The sequence below is a fragment of the Cryptotermes secundus genome, unplaced genomic scaffold, assembly GCF_002891405.2.
Source record: "Cryptotermes secundus unplaced genomic scaffold, Csec_1.0 scaffold318, whole genome shotgun sequence".
NCBI lineage: Eukaryota > Metazoa > Arthropoda > Insecta > Blattodea > Kalotermitidae > Cryptotermes > Cryptotermes secundus.
In genome coordinates this window covers 2,531,668-2,559,338 of record NW_019730108.1, presented here as the reverse complement: position 1 = coordinate 2,559,338, position 27,671 = coordinate 2,531,668, and the positions used below count along the sequence as shown (strand labels likewise).

Here is a 27,671-nt window from a genome sequence, read left to right as displayed (position 1 = left end):
ATCCCAACTACAGGGAGTGGCAGCAATGCCTTATATAAGCTCCATGTTCCACTGGCCTGGTGTGTAGCACCTAGTTAGAGCCCCTTCCCAGGGTTACATGGTGGGTAGACAGGACTTGTTAGCCATGATAGGCAACCTGTCTAAGGGAAGGAAACCTTCTTTCAAGAAAGGGGGTTTTGCAACAGGCTGGTAACCTGCTCAAGTAGAAGAGAGTTACTCATAATCCTTAAAGCTGCTTCATGTTTGAGGACAGACAGGCTGGCACACTCAATCCTTACAGAGATGATGACAAAATATTTCTAGAGTTATATTATAAAGTGTAATTTTATAATGAGTATGACTGTAATTGGAATGCATGTCACTGAGCAATGTTTGTTAAAGTGAAATTTGTTGTAAATGTATATCATATCTTCAGAACTACAATTCAGTATAAATACCATATTTGTGTGAAGTTAACAGACTTGTGGCTGCTTCATCCACATAGTATGCATTTTATGGAGAAATGTGATGACCTCTTTGTATCCATCTGTCAATCATCATTAATATAGAACTCCAGACTGACCCTATATGTTGTAATGAGATCATTGCTTCATGTGATACAGGGATACGTAGGGCTGTCTGCGCTTATGGTGCACTCTAAGCCATACCATGACAGTGAAGAAATGTTGCCAATGTGCTATCGGTGCTCTACATACAACCCTCTGATGACCAGCACAGCCAACTGCTGCACTAACTGTAGACAACCTTTCGTACATTCATTTGTTTCATTTGGTAAGTCATCATGTAATCTTCCTTGTGAGAACATTTCACAGTTATTCATTTGTATAATAAGTCCTCTATTTCCATTTGCCTTTAAACTGAACAAGTTCACATTCAATTTCCTATTTTTATGGCTCTTATGCTAGCCAGTGGCTGTGCCACATTTAAAATATTAAAATTTATACATTAGGTTTTTCTGTTAGAACACAAAGTAACTGGTCAATCTGTATGTGACAGATAATCAGTCTGATTCTCTAAGTCATTTATTTTGTCAGTGACTGTTAGGTTTGACATTTTGCCATCCCTGGAAATATTACTGGGAATCATTTTGTGGAAGTCCTTTAGTCACTCACTCACTCATGGAGCTGAGCCCTTCTTGAGAAGCTGCCAATTGTGCAGCTAGTAAAGAGCATACCAGAATTCTATGGAACCCGAAAGTTCACCACCATATTCACAAAAGCCCTCCACTTCGCCCTATCCTGAGCCAGATCAATCCAGTCCATACAATATAATCCCATCCTATCTTTCTAGGATCCATTTTAATATTGTCCACCCACCGATGCCTTGGTCTTCCCAGTGATCTCTTTCCAGCTGGCTTTCCCACAAATATCCTATATGCATTCCGCTTTTGCCTCATTCATGCTACATGCCCTGCCCACCTGATCCTCCTTGACTTGAACATTCTAATTATACTTTTTAATTATTCTAATTGATGTGGTATTTTTCAAAGCCTGATTTTGAGAAGGCTCATTCACGTGTTTCTAGCTTTCTAAGGAATCTAGGTCATTTTAAAATGTGCTGGCATTCTGTTTCAGGTAATGCGTGTATTGGAACTTTCTTTATTTTTGTCTTTGTATAGACTTGTGAAACTGTGTATTATTTCACATCACACCAGCTGGTCACATTGGTCTTGATAGTAAAAACAAGGAACCCAAGCCCAGGAAAGGATATAACGTATTAGTTTGTCTTTGTCTTGATACATATTTAGTCCTTGTCCATTTTCTTTTTCCAGCTGGGGACAGGTACTCTTGAGTTTTGTGTTATAACTTTATGGTTTTAGTACACTTACATATGTAACAGTATATATGTCGATCATTTTATATGTATGTAAGTTTTGAGGTTTTCACGGCGATGACAATGAAGAAAGTCGTCTTCTGGGTTTAGNCAAGAAGAACCGGTAGGTTGGGGACAGGCTACCTACCAGTTCTTCTTGTCTACCGCACTTCCTAGTGCTATTGACCTCAAGGTTCCTGGATTCACTGGCCGTTCCCCCTACCCTTAGTCAACACAACACCATGTATGGTCTTAATCGCTCCCCGCTGCTCCCATTGGTCCGTTCTCCCTAACCAACCACCCCCTGCCTACTTCATATATAAGCAGCGACTTTCACATCCTATCACTACAGCTACTGCTCTCCGCATTCCAAGCCATTCAACTGCTCTGAAGATGGAGGCGCTACGTTGCTCCGAAACGTCGGCCAAAACGAAGAATACACGGTGCCTAAACCCAGAAGACGACTTTCTTCATTTTATATGTAGTTTCTGATTTAGACTGTTCAAATACAGCATGTCTCTTAGTTGAGTACAAGTGGCAGTGGTCATTCCAGCGATTATGATATGAAGCTTCAGAAATCAATTTTTAATGTATGTAATTTCTATAAAATGTATACCTGAGTAAAAATGAAGAACTGAATCTTTCTAAATGCCAGGACCTTACAACTGAAGCATTCTTAGTATGCACATATGCAGAGAGGCAATGGTAAATGGTACCATCCCTCTGCTTAATTAATTAAGCACCATGCCATGGAAACATATGAGGGAGGAGAGCTATAGCTCCACCATCCTTGGCCTTGGCATTAGGTGAAGTTGGGTGGTCAGCTTCATACCCTTACTGCTTTACCCCCAGGGCAGAAGCCCCAGTACCCATTGAATAGGGGTTGGTTGTGCTCCAGAGATGTTGAAGAAGATAAAATCTGTTGCCTCACTGTGACTCGAACCCTGACTGTCCATACCGTTGCTATGCCGACTGAACTATTGCTGTCCAAGGAGGGGAGAAAGGATTGCATGTTGATTCTGTCACCCAGAAAGCATATAAAACTTCCATAAAGAGTGACAAACAAAGGCGAATTTCCTACTGCCAAAAAAGTAACACTTGCTGTCTGGGAAAATATTGCATATAAAAGTTCAGTCACTATTTCATCCATTTGTTTTTATGAAATCGTTCACTTTTATTCTTGTGTAAAGGTAAAGCTATCCCTGTAATAGGTCATGAAGGCCCATAGGGTTTTGAGATGTCAAGGCTCCCATATTTTCTGGACAACTGGCTCACAGATGACAATAAGGTTGTCAGCCTTACACGCTAGCCGCCCTTTACCCCCAGAAAGATTTTTATTCTTACATAGTCAGTTTAAATATCAGTTCCTAACACCGCTGCTGCAAAGCATGTGTGTGCTGAATGTCAAGAGAGATGAATCCTGTCATATGTAGTTGTTTACACATAAAGAAAATCGCTTTGTGGAACAGATGGAAAGTACGTAGGTCGTACTGAAAGTCATGAGCAACATTTTTTTGCATGCAACCTGGGAACAGCAAACGAAACAGAGTACAGTAGTAGGTGGAACCAGCTGTTATGTTAACCTTGAGTGTCTTGTGATGTCAATAGCTTGCATCACATGACCAGTATCACTCCTAACAAAATGGCTGACAACGATATGTCGTTTCGCCAGCGTGCTGTCATCGAATATCTTGTGAAAGAGGAAATCCCTGTTGCAGAAATTCACCAGAGACTTCAGCGTGCTTATGGAAGTGTTTGCATGGGTGCGAGCAGTGTTCGAAGATGGGTGAAACATTTTAAAGATAGGAGCACCAGCATCGAAGATGAGCCTCGGAGCGGCCATCCTTGAACAGCCTCAACTGAACGCAACAAGGAAAGAGTTGATGAGATCATTCAAGATGACAGGCATGTGACTGTGGACACAATAGCCCGAAAACTTGGAATAGGGCACAGTGCAGTACAGGAGATGATTGAAAGCTTGGGCTATAGGAAAGTTTGTGCTCGTTGGGTCCCGCGGTTATTGACCGAAGACCACAAAGGTCAGCGAAAAATCATCACCTCAGAACTGCTGCAGAGATATCGACACGACTGATGATTTTTTTGCTCTGTATTGTGACAGGTGATGAAAGCTTGTTTCAGCATTTCGAGCCTGGAACGAAACGGCAGAGTATGGAATGGCACCATTTGCATTTTCCATCAGAAAATAAGGCAAAGACAGTGCCATCACCTGCGAAGGTGATGGGAACAGTCTTCTTGGATGCAGAGGGATTTATTCTGGCCGAATTCCTGGAACCTGGGCAAACCATCAGTGCTGCTCATTATGTCCAGACGCTGCACAAGCTGTGTCGTGCATTGCGCGATAAACGTCCATGACAAAACATCATCATCCTGCATGACAGTGCTTGCCCCCACGCCACTCGCCTCACATTGAAAGCAATTGCAGAGATGGGGTGGGAAGTTCTTCCACACCCCTCCTATAGCCCTGATCTGCACCCTCCAACTACCATCTTTTATGATTTGTGAAGGATCAGCTGTATGGACAACGTTTTGAGACAAGGTAGGCAATTCAGAAAGCAGTGCATCAGTGTCTTCGGATGGCTGGAATGGAATTTTACAGAAGGGGAATTTTCAAACTCCCAGAACGCTGGGAAAAATGTGTACAAAGAAGTGGCGATTATGTGGAAAAATAAAGAAAGGTCTGTAGATTGAGTTGGTGTATTTGATTTGTCAATAATAAAGCATGTTACTTTACAAAAAATTGTTGCTCTTGACTTTCAGTATGACCCTCGTACTTCTTGAAATAATCCACAACCAAACTGAACTTGCTTAATGCACAAAATACCAGTAAACACCATAACTGATAGTAAAATGTTACTGGACCCCATTTCATATGTACACAGTTCATGCGGAACTGCAGAACAAATACAGTAAGGACTTGAATCTTACTTCATTCTCAAATGCACACTGACTGAAAATAAATCACACTGGTTTTGAAAAATTAGAAAAGAAGTTTACCGTCCCATGGAAATCAAATTAATGCCTTCAGTTCCTTGTGTGCACCATCTTCCCCAGCCAACAAGGAATTTATTTCTCAATCCCAACCCTCACCCTCCTCAGAGGGTGATTCAAGACATAAGTTCCATTGTAATATGGCATCTTCCACCAATACCTACTAACATATACTAAACAGTAATTTTTTGTAACATCTAGCACCAAGTTGCAATGTCGAATGAGTGAATGAATGAATGCATAGGGGTAGGCGTAGACTAGCCCTTGCACCATGACCCTCAGTGATTTATAATGACAGGATCATCTGATATGTAAGAAGGAACAACTTGACTCAGCATCAGGTGTAGGGAGGGAGCGGTGATGACATCGATGAAGGAAGGACAGTAGAACCTAATCTGACTAGGTAATGAGGCTGGAGGGCTGATAATATAGAAAGCAGCTGAGAATTGTGGAAGGCTGAAAATCCCTTGCTGTATTTGCAGATTATTTAGTAAACCAAAATTCACAAAAAGAGAAGTGGAAAATTGTCGTTATTTATGTTCAGTTCTGGTGGGGAGGAGAACAACTGTTCACTAAATGAGCATTAAATCTGGATTTCTTTGTATAACTTACAAGTTTTTATGGATGTGAAAATTTGGCCATTCTTAGAAAGAAGAATCTGTTTGAGAATGAAATATCTTAAACTAAGAGGCAGAAAATTAGATAATACAGAGCTACATAATTATTTATATTCTTGATTGTAAAGGTGATGAAATAAAGGCTGGGTTGGACTTAGAGGAACCAAGAAAGGAATACACACTTTTTGAGAGATGTGGAAGAGCACATTGGGAGACCTAGGCATAGATGTAAAAATAATATTAAAATGAATTAGGGTATGAGAATTTGACTTGAACTGAACTAGGTCACGATAGGGTCTAATGACAGGGTGTTTCAGACACATTAATGAAACTTCAAGTTCCATGAAAATGGCTGTGTTTTATGACCTGAACAATTTTCAAGGAAGATTTTCTGTTCCTCTAGAGGTCTTGCCATTGGTTGAGTTCCAACTAGAATCAGGCATCTCTGATGAAGAAGCAGTTAATCTAATTGAAGCTCCAACTCCTGTCACTGAAGAAACCAATCAAACAAGAGGCTGGCTCCAAAGTGAAAGTGACACCTTCCAGACCATTCAGTTTGATGAATCACCTGCAGACATAAAAGACCCCTTCACTGCTCGACTTATGAATTTTGAGGTATGTTACCTGCTGTGTTATAACTGAGTTTCACATGACCACATGTTGTAAGTCATGCCTGCCTGCAAGTATAACTTAGATAATGTTCCAGATTTAATAATGTTCATGCCAGCAAACTGTGGGAGCCAAAAAGGCAACTTTTGTTAAACCTGCCATAAAATATTGTTGTTTTTTCTTAGAGGCTCTCATGTCACATGTAATTCATTATTTATATACTAATCTTTAAACACCAGACTTCTGAAATGGTGGTAAGCTTAAGCTGGCCGGAGTTTATTTAAATGCCCGTTGCTACTCTCCATTTAAATGTCTGTTCCTGTTAGGGTGCTTAAACAATTTTAACCATTGTGTTTAAAAATGCTGTATCTAACTCGATTTTTATGATAAATGGATGGAATTAACTTTTTTTTTTATCAGCAAAGAACATAGTGTCGCATATTATGATGGAAGATTTTCTAATTTTTATACAAAGAGTTATACTCTATTTTCATTTTTTTTTTTATGCATACTGCAAAAATGGTTTACCAGTTCTTCACAGAATTGTTCTGCATTTTAAATTCATTTCTGTTTGTAACACTTGACAAATTTTAGCAGTCCCTGGTGTCATAAAACAGATGGAAGCAATAAAATCATTTGGTCTTCAGCTAGCACTGCTTACACACTCAGAGCTTTTAATCTTTTGACTAAAGGACAGAAGAATGAAGGCATGGCTATTCAAGAGAAAGCTAGAGGGGTCTCTTCTTCAGTGCTATGACCTTCCGTTATAGCTGCAAGAGATTATTGCCCTTTCTAGGGTCGTGAACAGACAGTTGCATCGTGGCTGAGAGACAGAGTGTGATCTGTTTTCTGTGCATTCATAGTGAAATCGAATATTGTAGTTTCATTTCAGCCTATATATGCATCAAGCAGATAACAACAAGAAAGGTATATACATCGAATTTTACAATATATTTTAACACATTAATCTGCAGAATCTGCAATAAAATTCCTGGCTCGTGGATGAGTTTGGGCATAACTCATACGTATATTCTTTTTTGCTGTTGTTCACTTAGGTATCATTTTAATTCCTCTATTATGGTTTTTCTCAAGTCTGTCAGGTAATTACTACATTTAAGAATAAATATTTAGGACTGTGCATGCGCTTCTACTAGCGGCGTGTTACGCGCACTTCCACTGGCGGAGTTTAAATGCCCAACTGGCCACATGTCTTTGTTGTTCTCTGTTCTGTATGTTAGTGCACTGGTTGTATGGTTCAGGTTTTTTCGATAGAAGTTGGTCATCCAAATGGTAAAGAAATTCCTTTGCTTCTGTGGAAACATTACTCTATCCCAAGCCAGCTGTGTGCACAGTCCTTATCAACACATGCCCTTCTTCCCATGGATAGATCATGTGAAAGAATCTATCCATTCCTAAGATTCCATTTTGTAATACGGTTAAAGGTTGTTAGTATCATGCCCAAACACCAAGAGAACCGCTGTCTCCATGGGATTAAAGAATAAAGCCTAAAATATGGCAGGAGGATTTTATGTAGAAATTCCTCAACAGATCCGATTGACTGATTAAGGGGTGAGCCACAGCAGCCCCTACACAGTGAACATATGTGAGCCTTTATGTATCCCCCCCCCTCCATTAGCGTCATAAGAGTCCCAGATCTAAGAAGAAGTGCAGTACTTTGCTTGTTTGAGTGTTTAAATAGTTTCTTAATGTCATAAAGTTAAATCTCAAGTTATCTAGACCCTTAACCCTTTCTGGTCATTGTGTTTGGAAAAATTTGTGCAGCTAGGTTGCCAAGGGATTTTAAATGTTCGCAGAGCCACTAAGCGAGCTGTTTTGCTCGAAAAGTTGGTGCAACAAGGGCATAAAGTGAAAAAAGCAAAATTTATGTTTACTAGCGCAACGCAAGAAGACAAGTTCTCTGCCTTGTAGCGGTGTATGACATCAAGTGTGGAGAGAGGTTGTAGTGGTGCAACAAGGGCATAAAGTGAAAAAAGCAAAATTTATGTTTACTAGCGCAACGCAAGAAGACAAGTTCTCTGCCTTGTAGCGGTGTATGACATCAAGTGTGGAGAGAGGTTGTAGTGTTTAACTGGCTCAAATTGTCTGCTGCTCTCTAGTATAAAATTACACATATTCCTCTCTTATAACTCTCACTCTTCTATGTACACAAACAACAAAAACCCAATAAACTGTGGAACCTACACTAAAACTTTTTGAAGTTATTGAGAGTGTGATATCTTCTGAAGCATTCCCCCGGACACATGGCCAGTTGATTTATACAGGTCTTACAATAGAAGTATGTTTCTTTTCTGGCTCCCTTGGCCTTCCGATTGCTGCACACAATGCAGTCTTGACAACCTTTTTCCATAGTGGTAGAGAAAGGTAGACACTGTATTTAGTCTGTCTTCTCTCTCAGCTGATCCCAGATGTGAACTCTTTCTTGGGTTGTGCACATCACCTACTGGATTTTCCTTCAACATCAGATACACTGAAATTAGTCTGTCCATCAAGGAGAGAACTGTTCTTGAAGTGAAAGGTTTTTCTGAATATGGCAAGTTTCATGCTTCACCTGTAAGTTTTCAATAATACAGAAATATACTGTGAACATAACCAATGTTACTGTCATCTAATACAAATAGTCTGATGCCCCACCTTGTAGGTTTTTTTGGATTGTAAGTTTTGAAAATTATTTTGCCCTTGAATCCAACTGTTGATTCATCTATTGCAATGTTTCTACCTGGCACACAATATTTCTGAAACTGTTTCTCTATATGTTCTATCACCCCATGTACTTTCCTTATTCTTTTGATGACCTGATTGCTTTCTTCCGTGGTATCATTTCCCATATGAATCATCCAAAGTATCTGCAAAAAGCGAACACACTACATTATATCACCAAAAAATGGTATCTGTGTTGCCCACTCATTTTTCTTCTCCAGGAAACTGATATTTTCTAATATGAGACACTGAGCATCGTGATCTGATAGTCCATTACTAATAGAGATTACTTCATATGAATTTATCCTTGCCTTATCTATAAAAATCAACTGCAGAGCTTTTGGTCTCAGTTATTCTAGTTTGAAACTGTACTGTGTGAAATATATTATATGATTGGAACAGCACTAATAGCTGTGTTTTACGTGTTGACTCTTCTAAAAATTTTACGTTAAAATCACCACATATTTTAAATTCAGTTCTTGGTTTATAGAATAATTTGAGTACTTTATCCAACTTATTTACAAAGTACTCAAAATTCCCTCAAGGTGACCTATATATACACAGTACAAATGTGTCAGTTTTAGCTAAAGAAATCTTAAGAATTAATTTCTATGTTTTTTTCATCACAGAACTGTGCTAAATTTATATCAGTAAATTTTATATCAGATCTTATGTATATACAAACGCCTTCTCCTTGATGAGTTGTACAGGCATACTTTGTTCCCAATAAATAGTTCTGGAAATTGCTGTGTAATAAATTCTGGTCAGACATGAGATGCTCAGATAAGCATATTAAGTGAGGACTTATATTATTGCTAACTATTGAACACTTCAATTCATCAATTTTGCCACCAAGACCTCTGATATTTTGATGTACAAGAATTAGAGAGTCTTTAGTATAATTACACTTATTGAAACGAGACTCATTTGATTTTACTCCCATAAAAAAATCATCATTTCTGGTGTTGGTCTTCTTTTTCATCTGTTATTATGCTCTTTCCCGATCAAGGATTGTTTCTATTACCTTTCGTTGATTACTGATGTCATTTCCTCTATAATATTTTTGTGTACACCCACTGTCTGCTCATAATGACAATCACTCAAGTTCTCACTTTCACTGTCTTCTTTTTCTTTTCCTTATTTTCCATCTTTCAGTTGAGATTCCTTCACTTCCCTGTACTTGGCAAGGTTCATTCAAATTATAAATCCAGCCCTGGGCAATAACATTGTACTTGTCCTTAGTGGAGAGTTCCCATATCTGGTTTATCATCATCATCTCTTTCACTCTATTTTTCCCAGTTACATTGAGATGAAGCCCATGCCTGATATAACATGATCTATCCAACTCAGTGTCCAGTATTTTCACATTAAGCTGTAACTTCATTATTTCATGCATTTTCCTATTGAATACTTTTATTTCTTCATTAACACATTAGGGGTCCATTAAGTCACATCTGCTATGGGCTGTAATTAAAATAAAATTTGTATTCTTTTTCCTATTTGTAAACTTTTTTAAGTGTCTTAAGTCCATTCATTGTTTCATTTTTTGTAACATCATTTGAGCCTCCCCATAGTATAACCATATCATCCCTAGTTAGGCAGTTAACTTCCTGTTCGCACAGTTGCACAACATTTTGTAATCTTGCTCCTGGCATAACCGTGCCCATAACCTCAAATTTCTTGTCCACTTGGTTTGATAATTCAGATGCATACATATCCTTTCATGTGACTGTCCCCCATTAGTATGATTTTATTTTTCCCTACTTCCTTTTTATTTCTAGCTGTCTGTTCTTTATTTATTCCTTCTAACTGCTTCTGACGATCACAGTCGCTGGTTATTTCGCTGAGTGCTGCAAAGTGGTTTACAATTGTAGGTATTTGTTGTAGTTTACCAACATCATTCCTCGTGTATTCTTCCATTTATTGTTGTCTTTTACTATCTGCCATTCATTAGTTCTTATTTTGCCATTAATATTATGCCGATCAGCATTCGTAAGATCTCCAGTCATACTTATGTTAGCATCTCACTGTAAAAAGTAAAGCTATCCCTGTAACAGGCCATGATGGCCCATGTGGTTGTGAGATGTTGAGGGTCCCACATTATCTAGACAGTTGGCTCAAAGATGGCAGTAAGGTTGTCAGCCTTACGCGCCAGCCATGTTTTACTCCCCAGGAAAATTATTTAATTAATTCCTGGTACTCATTTCTGTCAGAGGCTGAGTTCACCTCAGGGCCATAGTGTTGCCAGAAGGATTAGGTCAATTGAAATATACCCAATGACCTCATCGGGACATGAACCTGCGACCTTCCAACTTGTAGCATAGTGCCTCAACCAACTATGCTACCGTGTGCCGCAGTACAAGGGACTTAGTCCCACCCCACTAGCAATAAAAAAAAAATACCTACGGCTACACTTGGAAGGTAGATGGTAATCTGGATCAGTGATACATTCTATAAGATCCACTTTCATCCCAGGGCAAAGATGATTGTGGTACACCAGCACAGACTGGCCTCATATCTAGATGCTGCCCAGGACAATCAGTCTTGGTGAGGGAGTAGTGTTGTGTGAGCTAAGCATGAAGGGCAGGTCATATACTAGTCTGTGTGAGCCTTTTGTTCAACGAAGGCTCAAGATCTCTTCCTTCTTGGCTCGTCAGTAAATATGGACAGCCGTAGTTCAGTGTGGACATGGAAGAAAATCATGTCAAATCAGACATGGAATAGTTCATGCAGTGAACCACAGCTTAACTCAGAGATGAAAGGAGAGGACAGTGTAGTGAGGTATGGTGAAAGAAAGGTTGACATCAAGAGCATAAGTGGCTACTGACAGTAACTGTTCCAAATGATAAATGTTTAGATTTTTTTTTCTTTTACCAGTATTTATAGACAAAAGCGCCATGTCCCCATTTTCAGGCCTCAAGCGGAGTGGTGGACAGAGTCAGATTATCAATGATGTCTTGTTTGAGCAGAGATTACGTAAGGAGCAGTCAATCAGTCACCAGAAGGAATGTTGCTTCTTGATGGCCCTTTCGTTTAATGTTTTTTAAGTCCTCTTGTCTATTTTATTATATCCATGGTCAGGAATCATAGACGGTTTAGGGTGGATCCTGAATCTCTATTAAAGGGGTCTGGGTGCAGTTAGATCTCAGTGGCCTCCAAACTTAAGAAACCTTGTAAGGCTGGACCAATGATAAGGAACACAAACTGTTATGGCCATAACTTTTCCCATACGATCCATGCTGACATGTCATTGTGGTCTATCTGATTCCGCCCTCTTCCCCACGCATTCTGGGCTGGGATAGAGGACAACTTTGTTTATGAATGTAGCTTGTGAATACAACACTGATCACATAAACATGTGTTAGCTGAGACAGAAAAAGTCTCTTAATTATCAGACACATACTCCATATTCAGGTGGTTGGTCACCTGAGACAATTTCACTTTATTAATATTTATTAATATGTATGTGTATGTATGTATGTATGTATGTATTCCTGCCAAGTACAAGATCTTGCATTTCTGTTCATTGCACCAGAAAAAAAATAGTCACTCCCTGCTTAGCCCACTAATGTCTTACTTGGCCTCCATTTAAATGAGAGTTGCTGAGTAAGTACTTTTCCTACATCAAATTGTTCATCTAAGAAGTACCATAACTACTTAGCTGTGGCATAAATTAATTTAAAAAAATTATTCCCTTCCTTCCACTATATTTTTCTGTTTGAGGGGGGGTGGTGTCCATTCGCTACACTTTTTTCTCTTCCTTTTTAGCAGACCAGATATTCTTTGAGGAAGGCCTCCCTGATCTTTGGGCATTGCTTCACAGCCAGGGAGAGCTCACTGCAGCCCCTGCCACCATTTCTGATCCAGTGACCTGGGTCTTGATGAGCGGTCCATAATTGTCCCCTCCCCTGCAACATCAGGTCCCAATGGTGACAGCCTCACCAAAGCTGTGCTCTCTCTTGGGCCCTGCTTCACATTTTCTCAGGACCTTACAGTGAGCTCTGTAAAAATTGTGCAGCTGATCTCTGTGATGACTTTTGCAGAGTCCCCAGTCTAAAACTGACCTTTCAGCTTAAGCTCCCTATCCAGTGTTCAGTATGAAGTCTTGGGTTGGAGTCCTTAATCTATATCTGCAGTTTATCAGCGCTTTTTGAGACCATGCCCTTAATACTGAGAGACACTGTAGTATACTTAGGGAAGTTCCTAGGTATCAGTTGCTTTCAGCACTGCCCCTCTCGCCAGCCTGTAGTTATCGATGGCTGTAATGAGCCAGACCACTGGTCGGTGCACACATGTCTCTCTACACTGGAAGACCTCAGATTTGGTAGTTTCCTGTTAGGGATCCCTTGGAACATTCTTCCCAGTTCTTTGAGGATCTTGTTCATCCCGTGTCAGTTTATCCTCAGGATTTTTTTTTTTGAGGATAGCTACCTTTACATTGGTCAAATCCTCCCTAGATTTCTGAGCGTCTTGAGTCCCTGGACCTTTTTGGAGGGTTCGCCTTGTCTTTATGGATACAACCCAGCTTCTGGCCTCTTTGGTGGCTATGTTCAAGGTATCTTCCCAGTTGCACGTAGCCAGGCCCCTGGGTTGCTGTATGCCTCCAGTTCCTCCTTGGCTTACCCTAGCTTGCTTTAATTTTTGTCTAGATCACTGAGAACCTGCTGTTTGCTAAGTGAAGACTGCCTACTCCTGAGTTGATTTGTCTTAGACCCTCCCCTTCTGCAGGTGTGCTGGTACTGCCAGCTCCCTGTTGTAGTGTGCCAGAACTACCGGCTCTTGAGAGAGAGAGAGCCCTGATATTTACCACAGGTAAATATCTTACAACCAGTTTGTCCCCGCCTATATTTGAATCCTCAATAGCTGGTTTGCCTGTAGCACCAGTGTCCTGTAATGCTGTTATAGAACCTTCAGCTCCCTGCTGAAGTGTCTCAGACCTCTTTACTTTTTGCTGTACATGCCCCCTATAAGGCGATCCATACTTGTTTTCATAGACTTTGTGGTTTGTTCTCTCACTGGTTTGCACTTATGTCCCATGAGTAATAGATATCTAAGAAGTTTCCACCCACAGTGGACCATACAGGTAGAAGACGCAAATAGAAATGGATTCTGTGTGGTACCTAGAGAGGATTTTTCTTGACTTGGGTCTGTTTCTGCCCCAGTACCACACAGCCCTTGGCATGATGCCTCACAGCTTGTGTGGGTGGACCATTAGGGCATTTGCCATCCTTTAGTATGTTACTTCCCTCTTTGATGTGGATGTTAGGGTTGGTTCTCAGAAGGTGGTGTTCAGTAGATAGATTCTGCTTACTAATCCTTATAAGAGTACAACTGGGAACTATGATGTCATAACAGAAAGTATTTGTTAGTTGGTGGTAGTGACATCAAATTTTTAAAATTGTTCTATTTTTTATCTTGACTACCTAACCAGAAGTATCATTCAAAGTCCAGATTCTGTGCCACATACTGTAACACTGATAAAACCTTCTTGGGAAACCAGCCACATCAGTTCAAAAGTCAAAGCCTGACTTTGGCTCCATATTTACATGTTTGGTCATCTCAGGCAATTATATCACTTTTAATTAACATTCTGTAACATGCTCCCTTTATGATGAAGTGTTTGTTTCATCCTGAAATTTCTAAAAATCTGACATAATGATAAAGTTATCCCTGTGCATAATTAAGCACCACATCATGAAGACATATGGGGGAGTTGAAGTATAGCTCCATTATTTGAGCCCAGCTACAAGCAGATGTCAGTGGTCGGCTTCATACTTCGGCCACTTACCCCCAGGACTCATTGTATAGGAGGCTGGATGGGCCCCAGAGCAAGTGTGGATGCCCATATCAGAAATTGAACCATGATTCCTTGACTGTTCAGCCCATAGCAAAATGCTAACATAAGAAAATATTTTCTTTCAGAATCTGGGGGACGAATTTGAACCAGTTATTGTCAGTCAGGCAACACTGCAAGCTATGGAACCTAGCACAATACTGATCTGCCGGTGGCCACCTCCCCTACGTTACCAATTCTACCGCAACTTATTGCCAGATTTACAGATCACTCTTTGTAACTCTTGCAACAAGGTAAGAACTACTCATGCCCTCATTGTATTTGTACAGCCACAAAATTCATCAATATGAATGTGATAAAAAATTAATGATCAAGTTCTTTTTCATTTTCATCATTTTTTATGCATTATGTATGACAATTCTAAATATGAATACCCATATATTTAAAACAGCTATTCCCTAAGTGCTATACATACTGGCTGACTTCCACTTTTTATGTTACCCTTAGGCTGTGAAGTGTCAGATGGAAATCAGAATTACTGCATCTTATATTCAGTGTGTTAGTTGTAATGCAGTATATAGTGAAAATTGTCTACAACGGATCCTGTACCAAGAAGAAAATGGCGCCTTGAATTCAGCACAAACATCAAAATAAACCCACTTGAAATAAGCAGAAAATAATGCCGAAATTGTGAACATACAGAAGACTTTAACAGAAAATATTCTTCATATTTTTTAATATTATCAACCCACCTACACCTTGGTCTTCCCAATGGCTTTTCCATCTGGCTTTCCCACCAGCATCCTATATGCATTCCTCTTCTCCGCATTTGTGCTACATGCGCTGCCAGTCTCGTTCTCTTTGCTTTGATCATTCTAATTATACTTTGAAAGGAGTACAAGTTATGAAGCTCCTCCTTCTGCAGTTTTCTCCAACCTCTCACTTCATCTCTCTTTGTTCCAACATGTTAACATTTGACTGGGTGTTCTAACCCTAAATTTTCACACATGTCATTTTGATGTTGCAGAATATCTGGAATGAAAACCTGTGGTCATATGTTGATCAGTAATGATATGACATAAATATAAAGTCTACCAGATATTTTCCAGTTCCTTCAAAAGTCGTTTTGGAGACACACTTTGTTACTGTACATGTTTTCTCTTTTTCTCATATGTATGTTTTTCCTGAAATGAGGGCTTTTTACTGTGATTTGACTACTTCAACAGAATGAGGAACCATGAACATTTTGTGTGCCTGTGTGTAAGCATGTTAAGTTTTTTTCTTCCCCCCCTAGGTTTTCCATGTAGATGACTTTGAGCTGCAGGTTCTTCAGAAAGGACATTGTCCATTCTGTCGATCAACTACACAGCACTCAGGAAATGAGGTCAATGAAGTAACTACTTTGTGAAAATAACAACTCGGGCATCGATGATATTGATGATGATGATGATGATGATGATGACGATGACGATGACAACGGTGGTGGTGGTGATGGTGATGCTGCTGCTGATGATGATGATGATGAAGAAAATGACGACAACAGAGAGCACAGAAGAAATAGTTTAAATTTTCATAACATGGTTTTTGTAATATACAATTGGCAAGTAAAAGTTGTATATGACACAGAATTTGAAAATACAGTAGAACTTGGTTATAACGTCATCAAAGGGACCTAAACATAGTGTCGTTATAAACGAATGTCGTTGTAACCGAAATGGGGACTTCCACAGTAGCCTTATGTTAGTCACGTAAAAATCTACCAAAAACCGAGTTAAAATGTTGCATTTTTTAGTGAAATACGTAGTTAAGTACAGACTAACGTAACATTAACGTGGAATTGCCCAAATGTGTAATATCAAAGACATATTATAGCGCTTTTCACTGACAATACACACAATATTTCAAGAATCACTTTAACTTTCTTTTCAATGCTTAAAACTTTCCTTTTCATTGCCATGTTTTCGCTACTGCACTTCTCTGGGTTTAGGCAGGAACACTATAGGGTAAGTAGACAATGTGAAGTCCTGTTAACGAGATTCTAGGAAAGGAATGCAGTTAACAACCTGCCGCGTCCTCTTGCACTATTCACGCAGTCCCACCCCACACCCTTCTTTCGCATAAAACCCACGCTCCTCTTGCAGCCGCGGTCGTAGTCTTCCAGGACAGTCACGTCAGCAGGTAGGGAAAGTGAGGGTGAACAGACACATCGAACTTTCCCAAGATATCAGAGAAATTCAGGAATGAAAATGACGTTACATACGAGGTTGATGCATTTGTGCATGTCGTACTAAGCAAGGTATGAAAACAGTTGCTTTATGAGGAATTAGTCCGTACCATTGAATATTTTACACAATAGACAAGGTGTCGCAGAAACCGATGTTGCTATAACCAAGTTTTACTGTATCTTAGTAAGTTCATTCACTTTCACTCATGGAGCTGAGACCTTGAGAAGCCTCCAATTGTGCAGCTACTCAAAAACTTCCCAGCATTTTATGCAACCTGGAGGTTGATTACCATGTTCACAAGAGCCCTCCACCAGTCCCTATCCTGAACCAGATCAATCCAATAGATACCATCCCATCCCATCCCTCAAAGATCCATTTTAATATTGTCACCCCACCTACGCCTTTGTCTTCCAAGTGGTTCTTTCCATCTGGGTTCCCCACCAATATACTCTATGCATTCCTGTTTTCCTCATGCCCTACCTATCTCATCCTCCTCGACTTGAACATTCTAATTATACTTGAAGAAGAGTACAAAATTATGAAGTTCCTCATTATGCAGTTTTCTCCAACCTTCTGTCACTTCATCTCTCTTCAGTCCTGATATTCTCCTCAAACACCCTCGGTCTGTCTTCCTCCCTTTATGTCAGAGACCCAAGTTTCACACCCATACAGAGCCACAGACAAAATTGTTTTTAGATGGCAGACGAGAAGAGAAAAGGTTCTTGACTGAATGGTAGCAAACAGTACTCAAGTTCAGTCTCCTCTTAATTTCTTCCTAAATCAGGTTTTGATTCGTTTTAGTCGTTCCCAAATATCTGAACTGTGCCACATTTTCAAAACATTTGTTAGCTATCTTTATGTCATGATTTTACCCTGCATTCTGGTGATGAGACAGGAACATATACAGTTTTCTGTGTTTACTTGTAAACCAGCCTCCTTACTAGCGTCAATTAAAGTTTGTGTATTTCTATTTATGGTATCTATATTAACACCCAGTAGATTCACATCATCACAAAAGTCCTACAGCTGATGTGTACCGTTTAATTTCAGTCTCACCTGGTTTTCCTGAACCTTCTCTTAATGGCATATTCTAAAGCCAAGTTGAAAATAAATCTCTATAAACATCTTGTTTTAGACCATTCTGGATAGGAAAATAATCAGCCCAACTAGTTTCATGGTACCCCAAACTCTATCAGAATATTGTACAACACTTCCCTCCTGACTGAATAATAGGCTTTCTTGAAGTCTACGAATAGCTGATACGAGTATACTGTCTCATTGTACTCCCTTTTTTTTCCAGTATCTGGCAGATGCAAAAAATCTGAGCAGTATTTGATCTGTTACAGTGAAACCCACACCATGATCCCCAATAATTTCATCTGTGTATGGACTTAACCTTGAGAGAAGAATATTGAATAAATTTTTTATGTGGTTGATAGCAGTGATATCTACTACAGTCAGTTTTTTCACCCTTCTTGTGAACTGGTACAAAATTAGACTTCTTCCACTATCAGGAAATTTTTCATACTCCAAATAGAATTAATTAGCTTATTGATTTTAGATTTTGCTTGAAAGCAAAGTTATGTGTTCATAGATTTCAGTCGTCCGAGGAGGTGGTCATTGCCACAAGAGACGCTGTATGGAAATTTCCTGCCAATATGTTTCAGCAATGTTTTTGGCAGCTATATCAACGTTGGCAGACTTGCATAGCAGCCAATGGCAACTATTTTGAGGGCCGATGTGATCTGTGTAAGTGTATGTGAATACCTTATAATATGATGTGATAAAATCACATTCCACGAACTTAATGACTCTACCACATATTATGCCCACGTATTTCGCTTGGATCCTATAAACGCTGCATTTCGGCTTGTTTTCTTTTGTTGTTCTCTCTAATAGTATCCCAAGCTTTATTAGCATCCACCTCAGTTTCTAAGTTTTCCATGGCTGCAACCTATTTGAGATCTTAATATGATGCTGCTCTTTACCCTCGACCTCGTTTAATTTCTTATGATTAAACCTCTCCATATGAACTCTGTGCTTTGTTTTTTCCTCACTGCCAGTACTGAAAAAGCTAGACAGAAATAACTTGAACTTTTTCCAACATCTCATGGATCTTGCATCATGACAATGCACCTGCTCACATGACACTGTCTCTGAGGGGGTTTTTAGCTAGTAAACAAATAACTGTGCAGAGACACCAGATCCAACCCTCATTGACTTTTTTCTCTTCTGAAGATAAAGGAAATATTGAAAGGAAGGCATTTTGATGACATTGATGACATCGGGAATAATACGATGGCAGCTCTGAAGGCCATTGTACAGAAAAAGTTCCAAATTGTTTTGAAAGGTGTAATAGGCATAGTGCAATACTTCCCAAGGGTAGTTCTTTGAAGATGACTGCAGTGATATTCTACAGTGGCACTACTTTACCACTATGAGCTCGCAAACTTTATTATCAGACCACATACAACTTATGGGGCAAACTGAAACCCTACACACTCAAACAATTACTCCAAAGGCTATCCTGTAGTGTCATCCACTCAAACTTTTGTTGCCAGAATGGTCCAGAAAACAATACAATAAATCACACAGATACTGGGTTTGGGTATCAGAATTCCTTGATAATATGAAAATCAACACAGTCAGTTAATCAATTAGTAATAATCCTAATGAAACCTAAATAAACATTAATGTACTTTTGGCTGTTATAAGCCTTCAGGATTTGTAGGAACTCCTTTTAGAGGATCAGGTACTAACAGCTCAGCTACATTGTTTTCTGTGTACCTAACATCACTGACCCTGTGTACATTCAGTAACTCAGAGTAGTTCTTCCACCTTTTCAAAATGTTGTGGGAGTCTGGATGTAGATCACCATTCTCATCCTTCACTAAGTTACTTTTAGGTTGGTAATCCCTCTTAAAGTCATTTATTCCTTTGTACAGGTCTCTAATCATAGAAAAACCAAAAGGTTCAGTACCAGAACCAACCACTGGACATGCCAAGCCAGATCCATATTTCAGCCTCACAACTCATCTCAAGATATATTTTGATGCTGCTTTCCTGTTTTCAACTGACTTCAAAACTGCTCCTTTCCCCACCAGAGTACCAAACAGACTTTGTGTCTCACAGCCAGGCTATATGCCCAGCCCCCAACTTTCTACATTTTGCTGTCCTAATAGCACTATGTAACCCAAAGCTCATTAGGTAGTGTCATAAATTGTTCCCCACTTCCTTCTTCATAAGTACAGTTATATTCCAGAGCACTTTGCGACGTCTCACCTATCCTTGGCCATGGTTGGATCTCAACTGTCTCTGGTGCCGGCTATCCCAAGATTGTCTCGTTCTTAATACTCAATTCTCTGTAAGTGTCATAAGCTCTGCTTATATAGGGGTTATGTGAACTGGATACCAGACATCATTTCTCGCGGTTCCATTGCCACTGTTCAGGCAGTCCGTTGTTACGGGAACGTTCCTTATAGATTACACTGGTAACATGTTTCATCTCATCTGTTTAATTTCTCGGTTATAATTAGGGCCCGGGTTTCTGTGACATGTCATATTTTCTTCCCAGGGTTTGTTCCTATTTTTAAATGTAATTGTATATGTTTCTAGTCAGTCTTATTGAAATTATATCGTTTTTATTCTGCATATAAATGCATATTTTAGAGTTTTATTGGTTTTACAGCATATCTTGGCATAATTTTGAAACAGGGTCATATTTTTGTCATTTTAGAATCAATTCTTTGATATAATGTAAAATTTTGGCTCCAAAATATTTTTTACTACAAAATGAATTTCAGACTGGACTGTTGCTTCAATGTGGATTAGAGTTCCTGTGCATGATGTTCGTATTAAAAACCATATTTTTTACTGGACTGTACTTGCAGTTACAAAGGCGAAAATTTGTGGAATGCAGCATTTATGACCTGGCTAGCTCGCCTTTCCCAGTCTCCGTCTTACTATACTGTATATATGTAGAAATAGATAGCCATGTGTTTTATGGAGGGCTTAAAAGTATTCTATTTATACGTATATGTGGAGAGCCTTGAAACACTTCAGTTTGACTTTACAATGCATAGAGTGAGTACACGTAGTTCAAGAAGCGCAAAGTTGCATAGTTTCCTACAGGAGTTTTTTTGTGAAAAGTGTTTAGTACCGATGGAGAGAGATTTTATTGCAAGTTGTATGACGTGAAAGTTATGGCAGGAAAACGATTTACTGTGCATTATTATTGTTATTATTATTATTCAATGAACAATGGGTCACAATTTTCAAATAATTTGTGAATGGATGGTTTCTTCGAATATTTCATCAGAGAAATTACATAATCAGCACTTCAAAAATTTTTGGAGACATACATTTGTTATCCTATCCCAAGTGCATCGACGTTAGGAAAAAATTATCTCTACATGTTATGAAGATGCGAACATCTGCTAGTGACAAGAGACTTCTGATGTAGATAGGCGGTATATCGTGAATATTATAGTTGGGACCTTTAACGGTCCCCTTATCACCTCCTCTTCTTCAATTCACCTATTTAACAGTCCTTCTCACCTACCTCCTTGTTTACTTAATTATGATCTTCCTTGTACTAAATTTCTCAGGGTTAGTTAGTTTCTAAAGGGGTGAGGTTGATAGATTCAGTAGAGCTGGGTTCTCTTATCTCAGAGCCTTACACGGGCCACACTCAAAGAAGCAGAAATAACACAGACTACCAAAGCACATTCACATTAAGAGGTATTATTATTCAACACTTGTTGGTCACCATTTAACACTTTACAGTTGGCTACTTGTTGTGACACTTTTGTAACTAAACCACTTTTCAGGTTTAAATTTATTATTATTAAAACTTGTTTCTGTCTAAGTGGTTAACACTTTACAACTGACTACTACCAGTATATTTTCTTAAGGGCTGGAGTGTGAGACTTTACTTCTTTCCTGCACTTCCTTGTCTGGTTCTTACGAGTCCCGGTGTTTGATTGACTTCGACAACTTTTACTTCTACTTTCTACGGAGCCCGGTGTGACTTTTCACGTCTGGTTCGTACGAGTCCCGGTGTGTGACTTTTCATCTGTTTCTTACAAGTCCCGGTGTGTGACTTTCACGTCTGGTTCTTACGGGTCCCAGTGTATGACTGACTTCAACAACTTTTACGTCTGTTTCTTACGAGTCCCGGTGTGTGACTTTCTTTGACAACTTTTACGTTTAGTTCTTACGACTCCCGTTGTGTGACTTACTTCGACAACTTTTCTACTCGGACCTTCAAGTCATTCTTTCCTCAGTGTCTCGGCTGTCACACCCTTAAATTTTAGTGATTGATTATATTTGAAAAATAGGAGTATCTTAATTAGATATTCCTCCACTCCATTTAAAGCTTACAAGGGTTTAAGGATTTCTGACTACAACGTATTCCTGTCAGAATCTTGACAAATGTGAAGCGTGGCATGTGTTATAAAAACTTCACTCTTTTTAAGTTATGGCACGCACAAACTGCCAAGTACTGAATTCACAAAGGCTTCTTTAGTCATTCTTTCATGTAACTTTTCTAAGGGACCTTCGACGCTGTGTCTTCCTGTAAGCATGGGAAGACGCTATTTATTATTATTAGAGGGGGTGGGTTTCCCCATGCACCGCAACTAATAGTCTATTGTACATCCCCCCTTTGATATTCTACCAGTTGCCATACCCTACCAGTACTGGTGCGTGCTATCAACCCCGTTCAGCCAAGAGGTCGGCCCTCGGTACCTGATACTTCCCCCATATACCAGAGGCATTGGAAACTACTTGGGCAGGAAATTTGTGCCTAATTTTGCTCAGAGGTCTCCCAGAGACATGAGGCTTTTTACGTGCCATAAATCTATGACACGGGACCCACGGCTTAAAGTCCCTCCTGGGGGACTTGTTCCCTGAATTTTTCTGCCCTTAAAAATTCCACAACCTCCACGTACCTTGAGTCATGAGGTGGGAACGTTACCCCTAGACTACGGAGGCTGCTGTGGGAAGACGCTAACTCTTACATACAAAAATGGACCTATGTCTCCCTACACTTGTTCATTGCATTTCATTTTGAACAATTAAGATTTCAAATTAATAAAGTTGATTACATTCAAATAAGTTGCGTAGCAGTGGGATGATTACAGACCCTGAAACAAGATCAACCTGGAGAGATATTTCTTCTTGATTGTGAAGTTCTTGAAGGAGCAAATCATTCGACTATAGCTGTCCTATTTGATAATTCCATGAGCTTGTTGTGGCCAAATGGAATACAGCGAAATAGTGTCTTTCTCCTAGTAACAGATGCTGCTCCATACATGAAGAAGGCTGCCAAAGGACTTCAAAGGCTCCACCCGAAAATGAAACATATTACTTGCCTCGCTCATGCATTGCATAGAATGGCTGAAGAAGTTCGAGGACATTTTCCGGATGTAGATAGGCTAATTTCAAATGGAAAGAAAATATTCATCAAGGCCTCTCTTCGAGTACATAAATTTAAAAAAGGAGCTCCTCTGCTGCCACTTCCTCCACAGCCTATCATCACACGGTGAGGTACATGGTTGGATGCTGTGGCATATTATTGTGAAAATTACACAACCCTTGAGAAAGAGTTTAATGGCTTTGACAGCAGCGAGTCAACATCAATTGAAGCTGTCATGGACTTCTCTACCTCTAGCACAAAATCTGACAGATATAAAGTCAAAGTGCTATTCAATTTCAAGTGCAATAACTCACCTGGAAGCTGTAGGCACTGAACTCTGTGATGAGTTGGACACAGTAAAGAGCAGTGAGAATGAACTAAACCGAACTAAAGATTAGAACCAAAATATAAAGTGTACTTCATTGGAATGTTGGTTATTCAACAATATGCAAGATTGCAGATATACTTTCCGATAAACCAGCAACATTTGAAAATGATCCAGACTCACCAAACGAACTGACATTCTTCAAATATCCTCCTGTTACATCATGTGATGTGGAACAAAGTTTCTCCAAATACAAAACTATCTGCAATGACAGTCAGTGATCTTTCAAATTTGAAAATGTGAAAATACATGTAGTTATAAATTGCAATTGTAACAGTGAAAATTGAGACGTGAATAACTTGTGTTACAGAAACACTGAAAACTGAGAGCCGAATAAGCTTGTGTTCCTTTAAATGGTGTTTTTAGATAACAGAGTTAAGTTAATGTTTATATCATATGCGCCAGTGTTTGTCTCAAATATGAACGCAAATATCGATATTAAAATAAAAACAAAAAATGGTTTAGTCCAGTACAAAATGTTACAAATTCATCAGTTTTCTTTCCTTCAAAAACATAATAAGGCTAATTTGGCAAGTAGGGCCTACTATCATATATTCATCATTTTTATTCTTAAACTGTAGTAAAAGTTGTAATAAAAATTGTTAAATTACAGGTCCCATTTAATATTTAAGGTCATATTAGATGTAATATTGGGTCATAAGTGCATGCATATATTTGTGGTTTTTAGGTCATAAAAATCTGGGCCCTAGTTATAATACTCTGGATCCGGATTTTTACTCAGAATTTTATGAGGCACAAAACGTTCCATACCCTCGAAAACTATGTCCTTGTAACTTAAACATATCTCCTCTACCCATCTACCATTCCCAGCCCACAAGGTAAACTTTTCCCGAAGAGGTTTGTAAACCAAAATATTTGTCTTGTGGTATAACGGGACTATCCTTTCCATTTTTGGCTGTTGACAAATATCATCCCCTTCTACTTCCAGTAGTACCCCGCTATGATCACTGATGCCAGGTACAATGTTACAAGAGGTAAGGGAATTATCAGGCCTGAGGAGGTAAATGTCCAGTAAGGTGTCTCCTCTTGTTGTACCACCTACAACCTGGGTATAGCCATTATCCCATAACATTTTTTTTACCAATGCTTGAAAGCCGCTTGTTTTTTCTGCATCCCCATTCCAGTCTGCCTGAGGCAAGTTCAAATCGCAGTAAATAAAGATCTCAATGTAATACTGAAATATTTGTCGTGTTGACAGTAGCACAGCTCCTACATACTGTATACTGTACACAACAGGATGCAAACAATGAAAATACGTACTGTATGCTATTTCCAGTCTAAGTATGTTTGCTATTAAGTGAGTAAGACCTGTTGCCTTTTTGAGTATCATCAATGTGTCTGGTTGTTCCTAGCTGTCTAAGGGCTTGGTCAGAGTAGCAAGAGCCCTGTCTTATAAGGACCTCATTCAGGGGTCATTTTGCTAATTGATGATTCTACCTGTAAGTCTTCATTAATGACCAAGGGCTGTGCTCTGTCTTCCTACTGTTCAAACAGCATTCTGAAGGCTGCCATGGTTACAGTCCATCTACATGCTTTTAATACCTTCTCCAGTTTACAATCAACAATACTTTTATTTTATTACCATCACACAATTTGTCACATTCAATTGCTGACCTTTACTTTAAATACCTTCTTCGATCATTTGCCATCAATCAAATATTATTCTATTTTGGTTGTAATCACTCACATGTTTTGATTCAATCGCCATGCGGTTCACCTGAAACCAAACACTTCCACTTTGCAAGTCTGCAATTCTGTGTAGATCCTGGATCCATCTTAAGAGAAGGAGACTATGAAGTTGTCGGAACTGTATTGACTTAGCCTTAAAAATTGCTGAATTGTGGGTTGTAACTTATCTTGGGGTCATAATTTATTAACTGTAATCATAACAGCCAGAAGGTGACATACTGTTGGTAGATATAACGATATTTCATCATATGTGCACAAGATTAATATTTTCCTTCACTAGTATTCAACTAATCATTAACAAATAAGGGACTTCTATCACATAAATGAGCTTAATGCTGAAAAATAATAATACTTTAATATTAATACTACTTCACAATATCACAAGTATATTGTTTCCAAATTACAAGAACAGAAGAGAGGTATGTCACACATGCATTTTTAATAGAGAAATAAATACTTCTTTTATCAGGAAAAATATAGGCACTTTATATTTTTAGTTCACATTTAAAAAATCTCAAGATGGAGTTATAATACAATACAATGGATGACATGGAACATTCCCTAACATGACAAGCGTTCCATAATATATGCCGACAGTGAAGTCAGAATGATCTATACCACGTACGATTTAAGGTTCTCACAGCAGTGCTCTCATTATATAATGCCGTGCAGTCTGCTGAAAGTAAACCCACGTTTTGGAGATATACTCATATAGAGCCTCCATCTTCTAGGTCGAAGAAAAAGCCAAATAAGAAACCACCATGAAACAGGCAGCAAGTGGACCTGCTTCATGCTGACATTTTGCTTGGCTTATTCTTCAACCCTGAAAATGGAGATGATACATTCTTCTGAAATGTAAATTGGCTTTCAATGGACTACACAATCTTATATCCCAGAAGACAGCACTCTTCATGATCCTCACTGTTCACATTTTGTATACTAGTACATATAAATCTAACATGAAAAACCTTTCACCTTCACATCAGATCTACATAACACAGAAGTTAATACAAATTAAAACAGTGACTGGTTTTGTAAGTAAAGAAGTTACACATTTCATCACAATTTAAATATACAAATTATATACAGTGAATCTGAAAGCACAGTCTGATGACCATTAATATCTGAAACCGTGCTATTAAGTTGTATTAACATAGCCACTATTCTAGAGCATAACGCCTTCTTCAACCATTGAAAGGGGCAACTGCCTCCAGAACAGTTTCCTTATACTCCCTGCAATGCATAATCACCATAGCAGCAAGTTCCTTGATACGAGGATATGGCTTTTCATTACGTATAATCTCCTCCAAAATGTGTATCCCCCCTTCTGACTCCACCAAAGAGCAGTATCTGGTAGCTGCAACATACAAATGCTTTTATGATATGTTAAACTGTACATCAAAATGGATACTTTCCTTTTCTACAAGAAATTCACAACTTATGCTCCCACACACTTAACAACTTTTGAACAGATTGAAAAGTTTTCTCAAAACTTGTTATGAATGTCACCCCACCTATGTAGCTTCTTCAATTCATTATTATTTAACGAATTTAAAAATAAAACTGATATATGCAATGCAATTAAGCAGGTCCAGTTATCTCGAAGAAGTGAGAGTACTCAACTTCTGTGCTCAAGGAAAATGTTAGTAAACTAAAACTTGAGATTACTGCTTTCAAACATACTTATCAGTCAGCGACACAAACTTTTGGAATCTGTGCTATCGCAAACTGTCCTACTCTGAAATGAGTGTCAATAAACTTGAATTAATGTTTTGGTTATGCTTACATAAGTGAATCAGGGTTTTTAGCATGTTACTAAAGTAAAGATCATCAGCTGATAAACATTTAAATTAACCCATGAGAGTGGCTACTACAAAACATATTCCTATCTATAATAAGCTAACCAAAGTAATGCAGTGACAGGTCATCACACTGAATTCCATAACCTTGTTCAGATAAACTGTTTCCCTAAGCAAACATTACATACACACTCATACAACGTTTTCTTGAGTAAAATAAAGCAAACTCCACAATTTATTAACTCTATCCAATCTGGTAATATACTTTTTTTTTTTCATTTTTTCTAAGACTATTCAAGGATTCTGTTGTTAAAAATGTTATTACAAAAATAACAGAAAATGCTAATCACCTTATACGTATATTATATTATATTATATATATTATACGTATATATTTCTCTGTTTCCCTTTGGGTCTTATATTATGAAATACTGTTATATTTTAAAGACATTATGAGCTTCATTTTTATGAAGCTATAAATTACATTACTAATAAATGTTGTAAAAATGTGCTATAAATAAAGACATCCTAACCTACATTGTGAAATACGTTTTTATGTATATTTTATTGTATAT

The 27,671-nt window shown here is 38.7% G+C and overlaps 2 protein-coding genes across 9 annotated transcripts in view; one reads left to right on the top strand and one right to left on the bottom strand.

Annotated features, from left to right (window-relative positions):
• Nucleotides 1-16,263, top strand: part of LOC111866096 (intraflagellar transport protein 122 homolog) — an 88,210-nt gene extending 71,947 nt beyond the window's left edge. For both annotated transcript variants that reach the window (XM_023854680.2, XM_023854681.2), the window contains 4 exons: nt 603-771; nt 5,842-6,053; nt 14,688-14,852; nt 15,854-16,263. In XM_023854680.2, coding sequence (XP_023710448.1) covers nt 603-771; nt 5,842-6,053; nt 14,688-14,852; nt 15,854-15,967 — 660 coding nt within the window. In that variant the 3' untranslated portion in view covers nt 15,968-16,263. The remainder of the gene's footprint in view (nt 1-602; nt 772-5,841; nt 6,054-14,687; nt 14,853-15,853) is intronic.
• Nucleotides 16,264-26,133: 9,870 nt separating this feature from the next.
• Nucleotides 26,134-27,671, bottom strand: part of LOC111866077 (protein zer-1 homolog) — a 48,802-nt gene continuing 47,264 nt past the window's right edge. For all 7 annotated transcript variants that reach the window (XM_023854644.2, XM_033752103.1, XM_023854645.2 and 4 more), the window contains exon 12: nt 26,134-26,654. In XM_023854644.2, coding sequence (XP_023710412.1) covers nt 26,482-26,654 — 173 coding nt within the window. In that variant the 3' untranslated portion in view covers nt 26,134-26,481. The remainder of the gene's footprint in view (nt 26,655-27,671) is intronic.